Here is a 21,179-nt window from a genome sequence, read left to right on the forward strand (position 1 = left end):
ACATATGTGCCTAAATTAAAAGCGAATTCTAATTTAACTTGAAACTACAGTATTCTAGCGCCAATATAATGGGAATATTTCCATAACAAAAACAATTTATTAAGGTGCGCTCGAAAGAGCATTACTTAACCTAGTATAAACATTTACAAATTAGCAATTTTTATATTCTCAGTTCAAAAACTTTTCAGTTTTCCCTACTATAATAATATAATAATGAACGAAGTGTACTGTGTAAGTTCTGCACAGGTAGGGCCTGCACTTTTCTGAGAAACAACTGAACCTATTTAGATATATTGTTTGTTGTATCTACAGGGTTTATACCTACTGGTATATGGGGTATGTATTATATGTCGATATAATTGTATTTTCTTGATAACAAATGAGAGGATGCATTAATTATTCTGAATGACTATAAGTTCTTTGTTAAGGGGTATTGTATGGAATATCGGTGATATAGATCAATTTTTATGTATGTAGGTAACGATTTTTATAGGGCGCCTACATTCAAGGACGGAAGTTTGAAATCACAGCCCACTACGTCCTTACACTCGGAGCTACTGTTGCGAATAGGAGGCGGCCCTCCGGAGGTCCGTACTGCTTTGCTCCGTCGGTAGTACCGTAGATCACCGGAGGAGCGCTGTAATCGTATTTTTTGATTCAATCAACAGGAGGTACGCCTCCTCTTCACAGCGCTACTTTGTCTTGATCTTGATTCTATGCAAAGAACAAATGAGTAGCAGTGCGTGTTTTTATGTTTCAAGTGTTGCCAATATCAGGGTTGTGTAATGCAATGTTAAACGTAGAAGCGGAACGAGTGAAACCGAAAGTTAACTTGAGGAATGTTGCTTCGGATGAAATGATTTGTTAAAGTAATATTGTGTGCTTTTGTAGTGCTATATACGTTCTAGTATTCTTCTATCATGAATTACTTTGTCCTAACTAGACTGTTGTGGAAGTAACCTTGTTTATAGTGTGTACGTGACAAGGGTAAACTTTCGTAGCTGGGATCCGGCCTCGAATTTTTCGTATGATAATGATTGCATGTGTTACCGTCTGACTTCCCATGTGTTGAAAGTAAACGATCCAGCATCGGCAAAATGTCAGGGTCAATTGAAATACCATTGCGAGACACTAGTGAAGAGGTAAGATTTAAAATGATAAACACAAGTTTTATAGTCGTAAGTGAAGTACGCTAACGGGAAATTGTTTGTGGAAAAGCAATTCCTTTGAAGACATTTCATTTTATATGTCTTTGATTATTCTATTTTCATGCATATTATTCCGGTTATCGGATATATTCTACTTTGATAATTTAATTTTACTCTCTTCTTGTTCGTTTTCAGTATGCCTTTGTTATTTATTTTTAGGATTCTTTTTCACGTTAAGGGTTTTTTATTTTCAGGTTATTGAACTAGATTTAGACCAGCTTCCAGATGGAGAGGAGTTACTAGGTATTTTACGCCAGGAGCATGCGGCATTGCACTATTGGGTTACCCTAGCTGTAAGTAAAAATTTACAGTCCACTGTTCAGTTTTGTTTTGTTTTAATAGTATCGCTGCGGGAGATATTGTTTATCATGGATGTAACTTTTCAGTTGGAGTACTACAAACAGGGAAAGGTTGATGACTTTCTGCGAATCATCGATGCATCTCATAATGAAGCGAATGCCGACTACCGAGATTTTGAGAAGGACCAGATGCGGGCCCTGGACATGCATGCAGCATACTATGTTCAAGAAGCAAATCGAGAAAAGAACAAAGATAAGAAGCGAGAGCTCTTCACTAAAGCTACTGTTCTCTATACAGCTGCGGATAAAATCATCATGTATGATCCGGTAAGTTCAGTTTATTTATGGCATTTATTGTACATTATGTATAAGCATAGACATTTTGTATCCTTATTTGCTATTTCGTGTTTTATCTGCAAGACAATTTATGACTTGTATTATTCAGTTCGTTAACCATTAGAATTTAACAGTTTTCATAAGTGTCTGAAATTACTTTATTAACAGTTGGTATTTAATAACTTTATAGGCCTAGCACTTTTTGCACTTGGAGACCTTTCTGTTATGGAAACTTTGTTGATAAGTTTAATGCGGGAAATTTAGCACTGATTTTGATGATGTTTGGTTTAGGCCTACGTGAGCAATTGGCCTTTTTTTTTTTCTCCATCAGACAGACAATGGCATGATAGTGGAACTTGAGACAATAACTGTTTTCAGAAATACCATGATCTCAAAATAAAATAAATTTTCCAACTTATTAAAGTTTACCTTTTTACAATTAGTCTTTTGGACCACAGTATTTGAAATACAGAATAAAAGAAAATTCTTCAACTTATCCCACCTTTAAAAATATAAGGAACAGACAGTTACGCTTATGTTGTATAGATCTAAGAAGGGCATGTAACAGTGTACCAAGGCAAAATATGTCTGCCATACTCAGAGTATGGAACCAATGGGAGGTTTTTACAGGCATTCCAAGTCATTTATATTGATATCATGAGTTCTTGATTCAGAGTAGTTACAGGGGTTAGACAAGACCATCTTTCACCCGTCATGTATATAGATTACATGGATCATTTACTGAAAGGTATAAAATATCAGGGAGAGATTAATTTTGGGTGAAAGTGTAGTAAACCATACCTATGCTGATGACTTGGTTTTAATGGCAGACTGTTGGGTGAGTTGGCCATGTGGTCAGGGGTGCGGGGCTGTGAGCTTGCATCCGGGAGATGGTGAGTTCGAACCCCACTGTCGGCAGCCCTGAGGATGTTTTTCCGTGGTTTCCCATTTTCACACCAGACAAATACTGGGGCTGTACCTTAATTAAGCTACAGTCACTTCCTTCCCACTCGTAGTTCTTTCCTGTCCCATAAGACTTACTTGTGTCAGTGCGATGTAAAGCAACTTGTGAAAAATTTAATAGAAATAGTGGCAGACTCTTCTGAAAGCCTGCAGTATAATATCTTTGAACTTGAAAAGAGATGCATCAAGTAGGCCTATGGTATGTAAAGTAACATTTCCAAGACTGAAGTGATGTCAGTTGGGAAGAAATCTGAGAGAATTGAATTTTGGGCCATAAAAATCAAAATTGGAGCTGGTGGATCATTTCAAGTATTTGGGTTGTGTGTTCCTAGTATTGTAGTATAAGTAGAGAAATCAAATTGAGGTGTAGTAAGGCTAATGGAGTGAGCTCACAGTTGCTACCAACGATATTTTGTTAGCAAGAAGTCAGCTCTCGGATGAAACTGTCTTTACATCTTTTTGTTTTCAGAACAACTTTGTTGTTATAGAAGTAAAAGCTGGGTGGATTCAAGATGTATTATTTGTGGGTTGAAAGAAAGAAACAAACATGAAAATAGGGAGAATGATTGCTGGTACAAACAGGTGGGAACAATGGCAAGAATGTACTCAGAATTAGGAGATGAAGACTGTTGGTAGTGAAGTCAATGGATGAAGCTGTGTTTATAAACAGGCTTCGGTTGTGCGGTCATGTGAGATAAGTAGAGGAGAATATGTCTGTTACTTAGGTATGAAACTCTGACATGGAGGATAGGAAAGCAGGGGGAATACCAAGGCAATGATGGTTAGACTGTTTGTGACACTGCAGTGATAAGAAGTGTGGATTTAAGTAAGGTTACAGGGTAAATCTTTACCAACTAGTTTGGAAAAGAGAGGTTAAGAAGGCAGCATGGTGCAACTTGCATAGTGTCACAGCCTGTTACACACGGGTGCCAACTTAGGAACTTAGGTCATGCTAGTGAAAAGAACATGTCAGAATATGAGATACGCCTTCTATTGGTCTGGATTGGTTAGGTACAGTTAGTGACAAGACTATTGGGATGGATTAGTGAGGCCCGGCTGGTGACAAAACCATTGGGCTGGATTGGTTATGTCTGGCTAGCAGTGGTGTATGCTGGGATCAAGACGTGGGCTACCACTAGATGTAATTTACCCCATTTCAATGGTTGGTTTAGTGAACGTCAAGCCTTCGGCATTTTGAGCTGCACCCGATAGCCAACGGAGTGCGGTAGCCTGCTGTGTTGTCAAGGCAGCTTCACAAGCTACTGCCTTGGCCTCTGCTACTGCCAATGCTCAACCCCTGATCAGTGGAGATTGTAGCCTAAGGTTTAGTAAATTAAAGTTCGACTTTGTGGCTAAATGCCGGCCCCGTGGTGTAGGGGTAGCGTGCGTGCTTCTTACCCGGAGGTCCCGGGTTCGATTCTCGGCTATGGACATGAGGGCTGATTCGAGGTCCACTCAGCCTACGTGATTAGAATTGAGGAGCTAACTGATGGTGAGATAGTGGTCCCGATCCAGAAAGCCAAGAATAATGGCGGAGAGTATTCGTTGTGCTGACCACACGACGCCTCGTAATCTGCAGGCTTTCAGGCTGAGCAGCGGTTGTTTTGTAGGCCAAGGCCCTTCAAGGGCTGTAGTGCCATGGGGGTTTGTGGCTAAATGGATAGAATGCTTGCCTTTGGTTCGGTGACCCCAGTTCGATTTCAGAATCAACCCACTCATACTGTTAATTCCCCTTGCTTGGGGACTGGGTGTGTATGATGTCTTCAACTTTAACTTTATCCTCATCAGGTCAGCCTATACAGATGCCATGCAGCATTATTATTATTAAATAAAAATATTGAATTTTATAGCGGTCGTACCGATTGTTCACAGGTCATTGGTGGTGTGCGAACCATGATCAACGGTTCAATTTCAACCAACAAAAGAGAACACTATACCTGAAAAATTTCATTTTAGCAGATCTACCCAGAGAAAAAAAACAATATTGCTCCTAAAACAGCAGCCCTGCAGTGTCTTCCTGCAAGGATGCAGAAGTAAATGGGAGTGACATACCAGCACACTGTTATCTATGATTATGAGGTGAAGAAAGATATATGATGAGTAAAGCATGGTTGGTAGTTAGCAGTGGCGATCTGACAGACCAAAGCCTAAGCACACCTATCCGCCCGGTTCCTGCTACAGTCCGATATACAGCAGCAAGCCGCGCGGGGTGAGTTGAGGGGAGAGGAGCGAGAGTCTGGGCTGCAATATCAACCTCCGATGCTTTGCTCCCAGAAATACGTGCAACGTTTTTTCTCACTGCTTTCAAGTGTTATAAGTGGAACCATGTGTCAGATGATGTGTTTTAGACTTACATCATTCTTATTTGAGGTTTGGGCTTCACTGATAGCCTTGGTAGCCCTCAGTATATGCCACTGCTGGCTAGTGACATGACCCTTGGGCTGAGGTCAAGCAAATTGGATCTGGGGGTTTCAGCTCCCAGGTTAGAGCCGGGAAGGGCCCTACAGACCTCTCTAGTATCCCCTGTGACAGTATTGGCTATCGACAAGACCACCCAACCTCGCTTTTTTGAGTAGTTTGCTTAATTAAGTCTGGTTGTGTGGCTAAGGTCACGTAGCTGTGAGGTTGCATTTGGGGGTGGGCTTGAATCTGACCATTGGTGTCACTGAAAACCTTCGATGTGTTAGTGTGACGTTCAACTGTTAGTGACAGGTCACATTTCAACTCTGCGGTTTCATTATTTTCACTGAATGTGATAGCATTATACCACACATGATGCAAGCTTTATCGGAGATGATAGGAATTGCCCTCCAGGCAATAGGAACACTGGTGGTGGTGATTTTTTTTTAAAGAGGAAGTACAGCTAGGCAGCCATCCTCTGTTAACCCTAATCAGAGAGAAAAAATGGAAGGGATCTGACACTTAATGAAGGTACTGCCACGAAGGGCACGAAAATGAGTGACTCCGTAGGCCTTGCAATCTACTGCTGTCGAGGTTGGAAAAGAACAAGAGTTCACCTAGGTAGGTCGGAGAGGATAGATGAAAGTGAGGAGACTGGCACAAGTAAGTAGAAGCAGTGTTAGGACTCAGCTAAGGGCCCTGTGATCGACAAACCACGCTCGCTAGTTGAGAGCCCCGGGCCCCCTTTTAGTTGCCTCATACAAGAGGCAGGGGTACCTTAATTAAGGCCACGGCCGCTTCCTTCCCACTCCCAGCCCTTCCCTGTCCCCATCGTCGCCATAAGACCTATCTGTGTCGGTGCGACGTAAAGCAACTGGCAAAAAAAAAAAAAAAAAATCTATATAATTAACAGTACTTCTAGGGGTGGGATGGTGGGTCCCTGGCGGCAACTCTGTAGGAAGAATCTCTCCTCCCATCTACCTTGAATATGTTTTCACGTCATTTTTGATTTTCACTTTCCTAAAAAGCGAACAAACTATAGAGCATCCAGAGTTAAGAAAAGACTACAGGCCTTATGGGCTTGCTGTCTTCCACTGTTGCCATATTCGCTCACTCACCGCGGCTCGGTCACTGCTTGTGAAATACAGTGATGACATAAAATTATACATCGCTTGGTTCAGCTGTTTCAAGACTGTCTAGTAGATATAATAGTAATAATAATAATAATAACAATAATAGCAATAATAATACTAGTAATAATAATAATATAAATGCCCTATTATCTCAATCTCCATTATCTCTTAATGAAATTACAGTTATGAAATTTCGTTTTGCCATAACGTTTCTAAGGATATCAGCCTACTGACTGTATCATGTGAAATAGAGTAAGAGTTTGAACATGTAGGGATGCAAACTAAATAATAATAAAAGCAAAGTCATCTCCATACAGGCTATGAAGGCCCTTGAGAGGGGTGGAGGGTAAAGGCTTCCACTATCTGCAACCTCGGCACTTGGTGGGGTAGAGTGGTTAGCTCTATGCCCAGCCGCCTTTTCCCCCAGGAATTAACCTGGTACTCAGTTTTGGTGTAGGCTGAGTGAACCTGAGGGCCATGTGCACCTCCGGAAGAGGAAATCTCGTTTCTTAAATTTTTACGACTTCCTGACGGGGATTCGAACCCACGTCCTTCTGGGCGAACCGAGCACGCCTTTACCGCCTCGAACAGACTGAATAATAATACCGGTAATATAAATAATAACTAGCGTGTCCAGAACCGGAAATGATTGTTTTGCTTCTTATATCTGAAAAAGTTTCATGATTGTTGTTTTGCTTTAAGGGAGTGCAGTACTGAGTTTGTTAGCCTCCAGAATCATTTCACTATTAAGGCAAATAATGTGTGGTTACAACACAGGAAGCTCCGTTGATGATTGATGATGGCGAGATATCTCTAACTTGGTGATGTATCCGACAGCTCATTTCAGATAAATTTACTCGTGACTGACAACAGTTGCAAGGACTTCGTCTTTATCACAAAATACGATAACTTAAATATTCTTCCGCAACATACGATACAGAATGTCGAATGACCTATTCGTATGAGAACGCGAAAACACACAAGCACAGATAGAAAAATACAGTAAAAAAAATATAATTTTAAAATAAATCCATCTACTGTTCTTACCATGTCAGCAATGTACAGATTTCAAGGCGGAGGTGGAATGTTCATCTCTTCCATTTACATACTGCTTGAGGAATCTTAGTCTGAGGTGGACGATATTGGGTTTGATGTCGTTCTTAATTTCATCAGCTTTCCACATATTGTCTTCAGTTTTCTTAACGTGATTCACATAATTCCTCCAGTTATCAGGTGTGACACACGCTAAACCTTCTTTAATTAATCTTTGCATTTCTTACTTTGAAGTCCGTGTTATGTAAGCTCACGTAATGTTTCACCTGAGCCCGTACGAGTTCAGTGGGGTTTAATTCGCATTGGTAGGAGGGCAGCCGAAGTACTGTGTCTCCTCTTTCTAAAGGAAATTCATCTATCTTATATTTATCGTATTTTCCCTTTTCCAAAGCAATAATGTCCATTAAGTCTTTTTTCAACATTTCATCTTCGTACTGAATATGATATTCCCTCATCCATTCTTGCATAGCATATTTCTTCCAGCTTCTTGTCGGTATAGGCTCCTTCTTTCTGCTGTGATAAGAAGCATTATCAATAACAATAACAGAATTTGGAAGCAAGTTTGGCAAGAGCTTTTCTAAAAAGTATGTTTCGTAACACACTCCGTCCATCTCATCGTGTGCGTCGGCAGTATTTTTTTTTTTTACACAAAAAGATATATTCAGTATTAGGCATGAACCCATTTTCGTTACCTGTGTGAACGATAGCAAATATCGCGGCCCATGAGCGGGAGGAGTTCTCATCCCAATTGAAAGCCCTGCAAGAAAAGCTTGTCTTGGCGTTGTAATTGTTTTATCTTTCCACTCTTTAGCAACAGTTATTCCAGTGTTAGCCGAACTTTTGTCTGTATAAACAATGTTCCGGCCTTCTTCTCTTTACTTTTTAATTTGTCGGAGGTACCTTTGACGCCAAGACACAATATCAATCAAATCAATCAAAATCTCTTTATTTTCAAATGAGGTCTACCTCGGTGGCAAATGATACACTAAAATACATTATTGTCAAGCACTAAATATTAAATTAACAAGAGAAGAAAATTTTCCTATAATACAATGTTATACAATTTATGCTAACAATTTTTTCTATTAAACACACAGCTAATCCTTAATAAATTTATATTGTTTACAAAATTCTACTTATAATATCTCCTGTACTACTTACAAATACAGTCATCTGATATACAGTATGTGGAATTACTTCAAATGATACTATACAACTGGTATAAGATTAAACTTTACATTGCATTTATTTACTTCTTTTTTTTTTTTTTTTTTTTACCCATTCTGGAACCTAAGTAGCATAACGACCTGCTGCGTCTTAACCAGAGCCCCTTTTGCCACCACTTTTCAGAGTTCCTGAAGGGCCTTCACAGCTACCGTAGCGGTCCCAGGGCCCTCGAAGTCCCCACTGTACTTCACCCCTACAGGCAGTCCCCTAATTTGGCTGTCCATACTCCTTAGACCAGGGGATGGAATTAATTTATTCACACACATTTTTAAAATAAAAAACCTGCGCTGGTCGAATGCCCTCTAACACTTACACAATATCTTCCCTTTCTGTTAACATTGCTCTATTTCCCCTTCTCTCGTACACAAAGTTCGTTTCCCTGAGAATAACATGCAATGTAGATTTCTTAAAATTGGGTAGTTCGGGGTTAATGTTTACGGAAGTGAGGATTGTGTTCAGAGTTGGCGGTTTATTTCTAAAATAGAATTCATAAACAATGCGCCGTATTCCGCTTCTGACAAAATCATCGTATTTAATGAGTCTGGAATTACTGCAAATGAACTTTTTCCTTTGCCGCTTCTTTCTGGGACTCTGGAGTGGCCCTTCGCTGGCTTCCTTCCTTATTTTGAAGACGGAAGACCTCGAAATTCCTAAAGCCTTTGTGGCTTCATCGACTACCCAGCTTACACTTTGTCCTGGATGCTTTATTTTTAAATATGAAAATGTATTAAGCACCATTTGCTGCTCCTTTCTCATGAGAACTTCACCACTTCTCCTTTTCACATGTTCAGCCATAACTTGAAAAAATATTAGCCTACTCGCTGATTGATTATATATAATACTAAACAGACACAAACAGTACACGACATACACAACCAAAAGCAATGCAATACACCAAAAACAAAACATATTATATATTTATAACGAAACAGTATGCCTTATGCACCTCAGAAAGACGATCACTTCAATCTCAATCTGCCGAATATTTCCCTTACATAAGCAATTACTGTAATGAGTGACACACGCAAAATGGGAAACATGCTGCGCTGACCTCACCAATGATGATTCTGCAGTAGTTAAGCGGAGTTATTACACTTGTTGACTACTGTACACACTACACGTGAAATGTGGCGCACGATGCGACAAGCATGGCCGGCTATTCCGAGTAATGAATTGCATATATATTTAAAACGATAAACTCAAAGATATCAAAATGATTTTATGGCTTCTTCAAAATTGTATGGCACAACCAATGTTTGTTTAATAAGAAAAAATATACATTTTGATAGGAATTCATTATAATTATTATATATATTTAGAACTAAAGTGGGTAACACCAGTAGAAGTAAAAGCCCATAAGCTCTGTAGTCTTTTCTTAACCCTGGATGCTCTATAGTAAAGTGTAACTGATCACAGAGCTACTTGAAAGTAGGGGGTTGTAGAGGCACATAGATAATTATTACATTTTTACAATTAGTGATTAAAACCTGGGAGTAGTGGCGCAGGTTCTTTTGTGACCTGGCGCAGTTTCATTTTGTTTGATTGTGCTTATTTTTAAAGTTAGGAGATCTTGACGTGCCACATACTTCTCCCCACATTCCTTGCCTTTCGTCGGAAGTCAGTGGCATTGTAGTGAGGGGTGTTCATTCTTAGAAAGAGGGATTATTTTGTAGCGGCGCGATAAAGTGTCTTGTTAGACCCCACGCCACCAGTCCCGTTTGTCGGAAGTACAACAGCAGCAGTGTTGAGTGTACTCAGTGACTTACTTGTGTAATCATGCTAGGAATTAATTAATTAATTCATACATTCGCTGAAATGATTTATGAAGAGTATGAGGCAAGGGTGTTATGTCTTTAATAGTCTGTGGAAGAGGAAGAAGTTTTAGTGAGGGTGAGAATGAATTAGAAGTAGTAGACTCTAACAGTGATACATGACAGCGCGCTAATGAAAAAGTATTAAATATTGGTGATGATGATTTACTTCTTTCTCAACGGTTCTGGAATGCAACAGGAAAGGATGGTGTTACAAACTGGACAAAAATTTCTTGTCTTAAAAACTCACCTACTCGAACCTAAAACAATGTCACTCACTCATTTATCGTGAGTGAAACTAGAAGTGCATCGTTGCCTGAAGAAGCTTTGAGTATTTTTTCATGAATGATAGTATGTTACAACTCATTGTAAGCTGTACGAACCTGGAAATTGAAAGTCAGAGGAAATTATACTCGCTGACGTATAGTTATAGTGACGAAAAACTTTTCACGAAATGGATTGTTATGAAGAGGATAATTATTTCCGGTAGCATAATTATTTTGAAAGAATCCCTCCCCACCACCCAGGGATATACTGCAGGAATAGCATTACGTAGTTAGCAGAATCTAAGCCTGTCAGCTGAATTAAGCAGAGTGCGGTGCTGCAGTCACGACAAACCAGCTGCAATAACACGTGCGCCAAATTGCATGCGTGAAGTCATGGTAACAATTTTAACGCCTATGGAGGGAATTTGATATTTTCAAAGTCTGTATTAATATCTGTGCACTGTTTTGTGTGTGCAATCAACTAGTTTTCTATTATTTTGAGAAAATGTCGTACTGTTTTGTTCCTGGTTGTAAATCGGGTTACGGAAGGCACTCTGATAGTAGATGAATTTTTGTACCGCCAAAAGATGATAATCTGTTTGCGAAGTGGTTGAGTTATCCCATGGAAAGATAAGCAATTGTTGGCCAAAAGCAGAATATATGACCTGCATTTTTCGGCAATTTTAATTAACTAAAAAGAGCGGACTGTTTCATTGTGAACGGTAAAAACATTGAACTTCCTCATGTGATTTGGAAATTGAAACCAGGAATCGTGCCTCATATTTACCAAATTTACCAAAATACCTATCCACTGAGGTAAAATCGCGAAAAGCACCCAGTAGGAAAAGGAATGAAGACAGTATCAAGAGTATAAGGAACAAGAATCACGATGTGAGTGAAGCAATGATGGCAGCATTGAGCGGTAAGGTTCCAAGTCAGCCTAGTTGTAGTCAAATTCACGGCCAGTCTAGTTCTCTTACCGACGTCCAAAAGCCAAGAGTGTCTCTCAAAAGTCGACTAAAGTACACAACTCATAGTTTAATGCTAGCTAAATTTTTCTTTCCTTGTCAAACTTAGGATTAATTTCCTACAGGGGCAGTTTAAGAACATGGAATGTTTAATGTTTTATGTGCTCTTTTTAAAAAGGTTTATTTTTTGTGTTGTTTTTGGTTATTTGTGTATCAGTGTAAGCTCCACTAAAACATTTGATCATGTAGCATTGGTAATTGGCTCCACTTGTTCCGCTCTGTGGGACTGCGCTTGAACTCGGTGAGTGATCTCTCTAGGTATTCTATTTGTCATGTCCCTATTATATAAAGCCATAAGGCTGACTCACTCACTCACTCACTCACTGACATTAATGTTTACCCACTTCCAGATGAGCTAGGAATTTGAAATTCGGAAATCTGATAGCTATTAGGCTGCAACCCAAGGAACAGTTTCAAACATTTCAATCCCTATTATATAAAGCCATAAGGCTAAAATTCCAAAAATGTCAAATTTTTCTTATTTAGCTGCCCCCCTCCCCCAACGAATCAAAATATCGGGCTCACATTTTGGGTTAGACCCTTCCACATGAGCTAGGAACTTGAAATTCGGCAATGTGATAGCTATCAGGCTGTAACCCAAGGAAAATGTTTCATATTTACCCCCCCACCACCGAATCAAAATATCGGACTCAAAATTTAGGTTAGACCATTCCACAAGAGCTAGGAACTTGATATTCAGCAATCTGATAGCTATTAGGCTGCAACCCAAGGAAAAATTCCGAAAAGTTCAAATTTTTCTTATTTAGCCCCCCTACCACCCAGTCAAAATATCAGACTCTAAATTCGGGTTAGACCCTTCCAGATGAGCTAGGAACTTGAAATTCGTTCAATCTGATAACTATTAGGCTGCAACCCAAGCAAAAATTCCATAAAATTCAAATTTTTAATATTTAGCACCCACACCGAATCAAAATATCGGGCTAAAATTACGGGTGAGACCCTTCCAGATGAGCTAGGAACTTGAAATTCAGCAGTCTGATAGCTATTAGGCTGTAACCTGAGGAAAAATTCCATAAAGTTCAAATTTTTCATATTTAGCCCACCCCCACCCAATCAAAATATTGGACTCAAATTTTGTGTTAAACACTTCGATGGACTAGAAAGTTGAAATTCGGCAATCTGATAGAAATTGGGCTGTAAGCCAAGGAAAAATTCCAAAAAGTTCAAATTTTTCATATTTAGCTCCCCAAACAAAATGGCGGACTCAAATTTCGCGTGTGTTAGATCCTTCCAGATGAGCTAGGAACTTGAAAATCTTCAATCTGATAGCTATTAGGCTGTTTTATGTTACAGGCGTCGTGGATGTCATGCCACTTTCTCATCGGACTACGTGTAAATCTACAGGGAGACTTGCTCCCCGCCCACTCAATCTTAATATCGGACTCAAATTTCAGGTTAGACCCTTCCAGATGAGCTAGGAACTTGAATTTCGGCAATGTGATAGCTATTAGGCTGTAACCCAAGGATTTTTTTTTCATATTTAGCCCCCCCCCCCCACCGAATCAAAATATTGGACTCACATTTTGGGTTAGACCCTGGGAGATGAGCTAGGAACTTGAAATTCAGCAGTCTGATAGCTATCAGGCTGCAACCAAAGGAAAAATTCTGGAATTCTAATTATTTTCCTATTTAGCCCCCCCACCCCACCCAATCAAAATGTCGGACTCAAATTTTGGATTAGACCCTTCCAGATAAGCTAGGAACTTGAAATTCGGCAATCTGATAGCTATTAGGCTGTAACCCAAGGAAAAATTCCAAAAACAAATTTATCATATTTAGCCCCCCACTGAATCAAAATATCGGGCTCAAATTACGGGTTAGACCCTTCCAGACGAGCTAGGAACTTGAAATTCTTCAGTCTGATAGGTATTAGGCTGTAACCTAAGGAAAAGTTCCAAAAAGTTCAAAATTTTTCATATTAGGCCCCCCCCCCCCCTGCCCAATCAAAATATCAGACTCAAATTTCATGTTAGACACTTCGAGATGGTCTAGAAAGTTGAAATTCAGCAATCTGATAGATATTAGGCTGTGAGCCAAGGAAAAATTCCAAAACGTTCCAAGTTTTCATATTTACCCCCCACCACCCAATCAAAATATTGGACTGAAATTTCGGGTTAGACCATTCCAGATGAGCTAGGATCTTGAAATTTGGCAATATTATAGCTATTAGTCTGCAACCTATGGCAAAATTCCAAAAAATTCAATTTTTTATTTCTGCCCCCTCTCCCAATGAAAATGGCAGACGCCATGAAGCAGTGCCCTACAAAATGAAAATATGGCAATGCTCTAGCTCCAAGCCTGTAACCGACGTTAGAAATTGCAACAAGTTCAAATTTTTAATATTTTACCCACTAAAAAAATCTAAATATGAAGCCAAATTTAATGACTGTGCAGACTTTTGTTTTGAGCTATCTTGTGGATGAACGGTAATTCATGTTTATGGTGAAGTCCATGGAGATACGGCAAAACCTCAAATAAACAAAATTTTAGATCGTTACATCGTCGACCTGCCTGCCAAGTTTCAAGACTGTAGCTGTCTGCTAATTTGGCAAAAATAATTTTTTAACTTGTGTGTAAAGAGGACGAAATTTGACATGGATCGAAATGTTCATCTCTTTCTATGGTATTTATTTTTATTTATTTATTTATCGTGTCAGAAGTACAAAGTAAGAGAGACAAAAATTAAACAAGGAAATTTTAACAGAGTTTCTATGGTATGAATAGTCAAGATACAAGATGGCGGCTAAGACAGTAATGTAGGCAACTAAATGGGTCTTCTGGTGGCACAATCCGTACCTCGATACGGCGTACTGTTTGGTCGCAATAAATTTCCAAATGAAAGTCTCCACTATTTAGCGTGCACATTCCCTGGCTCTATATTAGATATATAAAACTGTTTGGATCACTGGCTGATTTGAATGTTTACCCACTTCGGCATGTGCTAGAAACTTGAAATTTGGCAATATGATAGCTATTAAGCTGTAACCTGTGGAAAAGTTCCAAATGTTGATTTTTTGTTATTTTTACTTCCCTTCTCCTAAACAAAATTGTGGATGATATGTTGCAGTGCACCAGAAAATAAAAATCTGGTGCAGTTACGACTCTTGGCCTGCAACCGACGGAGACTTTTTTTTTTTTTCTGCTAGTTGCTTTACGCCGCACCGACACAGGTCTTATGGCGACGACGGGACAGGACAGGGCTAGGAGTGGGAAGGAAGCGGCTGTGGCCTTAATTAAGCTATAGCCCCAGCATTTGGCTGGTGTGAAAATGGGAAACCACGGAAAACCATTTTCAGGGCTGCCGAGAGTGGGACGGAGAAATTCGGAAGAGTTGCAATGTTTAACTTTTTACTTCCAGAAATTATCGAAATGTGGAAGCAATTTTTATGATGGTGTTAAGTATCGTTTCGAGTTTTTTGGTGGCTAAACTGTAAGTCGTACCGCCAAATGGACAAGACGTTTGGATCCCATCATGAAGAGATCTACAACTTTGGTCCCGGGAATTTTAGTCGTATCTTGATCCCTTATGCCTTAGATAGAGCTGCATTTTTCAGATTTAACGTCAGTTTTTTACATTTTCCATAATCAACTTTACTGTTTTACATACTTATAAGACCGATAGAATCATGAAATTTGGCAGTCTCATTGGAACGTTCGTGGGTCATTTGTGAGCAAAATTCATGATTCTAGCACCCTGTAAAAATGGAAAAATGAAAGTAATACGTAAACACTGTATTCCTAATCCAAGGTTCTAAACCAGTCTACAGTGAACCCGATGCAAATACGACAAAATATCAAGTAACGGAAATGTAGAGCGTTTCAGCCACGATAAACCTAGCAAGTTTCAAGACTGTAGCTCCCCGTTACATTAGGGAAATAATTTCTTGTCTTGTGTGAATCGTACGTAATTTGCACCACGTCAAAACGTTTAACACTATGTTTGCTACAAATCGTAAATATACGGTATGAGAAAATATAGGACCAAATATGTAAATATGTGGCACAATTCGTTTTTCGTAACAAAGTACCGGTTCGTAACAGTAATTTTCCATGTGACCACTTCTAATGCAGAGGAATAGGGGGTTTGGGGGCGGAGCCCCCATCAAGCGAAAGTGAGTTTATACTATAAAAGTGGAAGATGAAATTGACATGCAGAAGGTAGCCTCAATAATGTCAAATCAGATGCCTGAATATCATAACAAGGGTCATATCATCATCATCATAGCAATAATAATTTAAATGAAAGTGCCAAAAGTAGATCACCCTCGTTACTTGAATCTGAAACTGTCCATCTTGAAACTTAATGCCAGAAATTGCCTGTTTGTTTGGAAATATTTTCTTCAGCAATGTGGCTTCAGCTAATAGCATGTCTTAAAGTGATTGTAACACTGAGATGAAAATACTGAAAATATTCATAAATTTAAATGTCCATCTTTCATGCAAGATTTTGTGACCTCGAAACTAATTTTCTACATATTAGGTCGTGTTCAGTACATACAGTACGTATTGAAGAGATGTTAAGTACAGAACAAATAATGGCCAACCAAACACCAGTGGGATCCCAGACCACATCCTCCTAATTTTGCGTCAGTTGCTGTATCCAATTGAGCTGTGGTGCCCTCGGTCAGATTTGTTCTGTTGGAAAGGATCTAAGCTACCGGCCATCACATTGTAGAGTGCGTGCAAGTCGCCCGTTATAGGCCAAGTCAATATTTAATTTTCACAACCACATTGAACTTGAAATTAACTTTAAATGTATTAGCTTGTGTTCAGTATATATAGCACATATTGAAGAGATGTTAAGTACAGAACAAAAATGACCTAGGCCAAAATAACTCAGGTGGATAGAGCAAGTGACTTGAAATCAGGAGGTTATGGGTTCGGATCTCACTGGTGTCCGGTTGACCATTTTTGTTCTGTACTTAACATCTCTTTAATGTATACTACTACTACTACTACTACTACTAAGAGTAAAGTTATTTGCTTTATGTCACACTAACTAAGTCTTTTATGCTCTTTTGGGGATGTCGAGGTGGTGGAATTTAGTCCCTTAGTAGTGCCAGTAAATCTACCGGAACGAGGCTGATGTATTTGAACACCTTAAAGTACCACCGGACTGAGCCAGGATCAAACCTTCCAAGTTGGGGTCAGAAGGCCAGTGTCCCAACTGCCTGAGTCACTCAGCCTGGCTTCATTATGTACTGAATACAATCTAATATGTTGAGAGCTTATTTCAAGTTCAATACCATCGTGAAAATTAAATATTAATTTTGTTACACATATCTGTTAATGGATGTTGGTGAACAAATGTTGCAGTTCTGTTCAGTTGGTTCTGTTATTGTATGCTGTGTAAACTTGATACCTATTCTCACTATGTTTGATGGCTTGTTTAATTATTGTATTCCAAATGTTGGTTTATTATAACTTATTTTAAGTATAAATGGGCTTGTTAATCATACATTTAATTCAAGTTTTATGAATTTTATTCTAGAACCACTTGTTGGGGAGAGCGTACTTCTGCCTTTTGGAAGGAGATAAAATGGAACAAGCAGATGCCCAGTTCAACTTTGTGCTTAATCAGTCTCCAAATAACATACCATCTTTGCTCGGGAAAGCTTGCATTGCTTTCAATAAGAAGGACTTCCGTGGGGCTCTTGCGTTCTACAAGAAGGCTCTTCGCACCAATCCGAAATGTCCAGCTGCAGTGCGATTAGGCATGGGCCATTGTTTTATGAAGCTGGGGAATCAGGAGAAAGCACGGTAATTTTTAGAATATATTAGTATGTGTGCTAAAATCCTTTTACCTTTGTGTACATACACTAAAATTCTTTTACCTTTGTGCATTTGTACTAAATACCATATTTCCCGGCATAATCGTCGCACTTTTTATACCAAAATTTCCAAAAAAATAGTAGGGTGCGACCGTTGTACGAAGAATTTTTAATACCAGTATTTGTATTACTCAAAAAATTTATTTATAACTAAATTGTATTTGATACAAATTTAAGATGCACGTAATACTCGCGTTTATACATCAAAATAATTAAAATTAAATTCATAATTATTCGCAACAATTCGGCGAATGTTTTTTCAACCTGAAAATAAAAATGAACGTATAAAGTTAATTGTCATTAATTTTAGTATTAAAGTTAAAATATTACACTTGCAAAAAATTATCGCTTTGTTATGAAATACGGACTTACCGGTGCACAATTTATTCCAAATCTTCTGTGTCGCTATCACAGGTTTCAGTATCTGATGCGCCGTTCTCGCCGCTGTTAATACCAGTATCAGATTCTTCGTCTTTCTGCCACACTGCGTCATCTTCGGATCCGTCTAGTGCATTCGAAATCCCAGTCCTTTTGAAGCTCTTGGAGACTAGTTCAGGTGGTATAAGATCCCAACTCTTCATCACCCACGAGCATAACAAGTCCAAGGGTGGGCGCCTGGTATTTCCAGCGGGCGTCAATTGCTTATCACCGCTCATCGTCTACTCGTAAAATCGACGTAGTTGACCGTGTTCCAAGACGTCAGTAACAAACATTTATTTTTTCAATTTATTTTAAACATACGGTAATTAGGTTAATATTTCTTCCCAGTTATTGATGATTTTACGTTACATTACTGACGAGTTTATAAAATAAAACTTTAATACCATTGGATAATAATTATCTTGACTGCTTGGGTAAGCGTTTTCATCCCATGCTGGACACTTATGACGCAGTAGTAAGATAAGAGTCTAGCGATGACAACTGAGACATCATAATTAATTCGGCTGACCGTGAGCTGAATAATTCTGCAGAAATCTGCGTTATCATCTTGGATTTCACTTTGTGTACAATAAGGTAGGAGCCGGCCCCATGGTCTAAAGGTAGCATGCTTGCCTCTTACACGGAGGCCCCGGGTTCAATTCACGACCGGGTCAGGGAATTTTACCTGTATCTGAGGGCTGGTTCGAGGTCCACTCAACCTACGTGATTACAGTTGAGGAGTTATCTGATGGTGAGATGGCGGCCCCGGTCTAGAGAGCCAAGAATAACGGCCGTGAGGATTCGTCGAGCTGACAACACGACATCTCGTAATCTGCAGGCCTTCGGGCTGAGCAGCGGTCGCTTGCTAGGCCAAGGTCTTTCGCGACTGTTGCGCCGGGGGGCCGGTGGTTGTAGTAATGCAGAATTCTATCAGACCTCTTGTCTACTAGAAGACAAGTGTGTGTTGGTACCGGTATTTCCTGGCGATGTTGTCGATAAGCGATAACTTACAGCCTTACCTATTTCAAATGAGAACTCATAATATGTAGGTGGTGAATAAATTGTACACTGTCTCGCGACCACGTTGTCAAACTGCCGATAGCCTACTGGTAAGCCATGCATCATACATATAGGTGCCGTGCGTGTCGTTCTAGCGGCCGGGCGGAGAACAACACGTGAGGCAGACTCCAGACTCACAGTAGGTGTTCTGTTATGACTGAGCGTGTAGTTACTCGGATGATAATGGCAGAGAAAAGGAGATAAAGTAAACGCAATTGTCGTGTTGTCAGATGTTCCAATACTTACGCAAATACAGGAAGTGAAGTACAATTTTATTGTTTTCCAAGACGAGCGATAGAAGTGGACCGAAGGAGGCGATGGATACAAGCAGTTAACCGAACGAAGTAAGTAGGCCTACACATACGTACTGCACATGTTTGCAATAAGTTCAATTGATCCGATTTCATATAATTTTGGTTTTAATTTTTAGCATTGATGGATCACTTTGACAACCTACGACTTACTCAAGATTATGTAGTGCACATTTCATCGGAAACAGAAAATCTGGACACCCACTACAGTAAGTTCAGCCTATGTTCCGACAATATTTTCGGATGAATACAAGAAGAGGAATGTGTCGCCGGGGCCCAGCTTACAGCGCGTTCACTGACAACTCAAGTGATTGAAAAAGGAAGAATCAGACGGAAAATTTTCTAGTACAGTTTGCCCAAGTAACATAACCAAGGATGCATCCGTGGGAAGAGATGCATCTTATTTTCATTGTTCAGACTTCATGTTTTCTTGTTCACTAAATGAAAACGACGTAAATACACAAGCATGTATTCCACTTAATTTCGGTCTGGGAGGGGACATTACAAAATATGATAAAATGTGTGGAACGGAAGACGAACATTCAGACATCAAGGATCCAGGTTTCCAAGGCTACAGTTCCATAAGGAACAATACGCAAATGCGTGATTTAACTGGTGTGAACTTCAACGTCTTTGCCTTGCTGCTTGCGTTATTACCAAACTGTAACATTTCAAAATTATGTAAAGAAACCAGGTTACTGATTTTCCTAGTGAAAATGAAAACCGGACTGTCCTCTTCTGCTTTGAGAGTGCTGTTCGTTGTTCACAGGACAACAATTTCATGTATTTTTACGACCGTGCTTATGCAACTGACACTGCGTACGAAACATTTCATATTCTGGCCTAGTAAGGAAAGTGTTCAAGGAACAATGCCTCCAGCATTTAAGAGAAATTACGGTAATTGTCGAGTCATTATTGACTGCACGGAATTTAGGGTTGAACAGCCTCCCCAAGTAGATCAGAGAGTGTATTTCTATTCTCTATACAAGGGTTGCTACACTGCAGAAGTTTTAATTGCAATCACGCCTAGTGGTATGATCGCCTTTAAATCTAAATGTTATCGTGGAAGGACTAGCGACTCATTCATAACAACCAACAGTGGTTTATTAACTTTCCTTCAACCTGGCGATGAGATCATGGCTGATAACGGATTTCCTTATCTGGCCGCGGTGTCGTAATTGTGACGCCACTGTTCTTACATGACATGAGATTAACAGCTCAGGAAGTTGAGAGTAGGACAATATTGCGAGTGTTAGAATTCATGTAGAAAGGTGTATTCAAAGAATCAAAATATATTACAGAAATCGCCAACAGAACTTTTTCCACACATGGATGACATTGTGCGTATGTGTTGCGTGTTAACGAAGTTGCAACCTCCAAAAATTAAAGAATAGTTTCAGAATTGTTCTACCATCAGTTTGTTTTATATATTCTTTGTTTACATTTTGATCTGTTCAACGTTCAACAAGCAAGAGTTGACGAATAAATAATAATCAATATTATTAGGAATACCGCTAATTTTTGTCAAGTAATTACTGAAATAGAACTTTGTCGTTTTGGTGAGACATCAGTATTTGTATTTGTGTGTAATACATATGACTTGTCTTTAACTGTATGTTATTTTGCTTGTCAAAGTAAAGGTAACATACTCGCACATTTCCTGACTCATCTACTATTGGTTTATCTTTACAGGAAGATGGACATTTAACTTCTGACACTGTCAGCTACATTTCCTTTGAGAATTATGCCATCTTGAGATCCGCAAGGTTGTTTTTTGTAGATTATTAACCCACATCGAATAATACGAACACCA

The 21,179-nt window shown here is 39.3% G+C and overlaps 1 protein-coding gene across 1 annotated transcript in view; it reads left to right on the plus strand.

The window, feature by feature from the left end:
- The first annotated feature begins 792 nt into the window (after nucleotides 1–792).
- The window catches only part of Ctr9 (RNA polymerase-associated protein Ctr9), a 346,065-nt gene continuing 325,678 nt past the window's right edge, over nucleotides 793–21,179 (plus strand). The window contains exons 1-4 of the mRNA XM_067142937.2: nucleotides 793–1,142; nucleotides 1,403–1,501; nucleotides 1,595–1,834; nucleotides 17,237–17,505. Of these exons, the coding sequence (XP_066999038.1) occupies nucleotides 1,098–1,142; nucleotides 1,403–1,501; nucleotides 1,595–1,834; nucleotides 17,237–17,505 (653 nt within the window). The 5' untranslated portion in view covers nucleotides 793–1,097. The remainder of the gene's footprint in view (nucleotides 1,143–1,402; nucleotides 1,502–1,594; nucleotides 1,835–17,236; nucleotides 17,506–21,179) is intronic.

The sequence above is a fragment of the Anabrus simplex genome, chromosome 3 (genome assembly GCF_040414725.1).
Source record: "Anabrus simplex isolate iqAnaSimp1 chromosome 3, ASM4041472v1, whole genome shotgun sequence".
Taxonomy (NCBI): domain Eukaryota; kingdom Metazoa; phylum Arthropoda; class Insecta; order Orthoptera; family Tettigoniidae; genus Anabrus; species Anabrus simplex.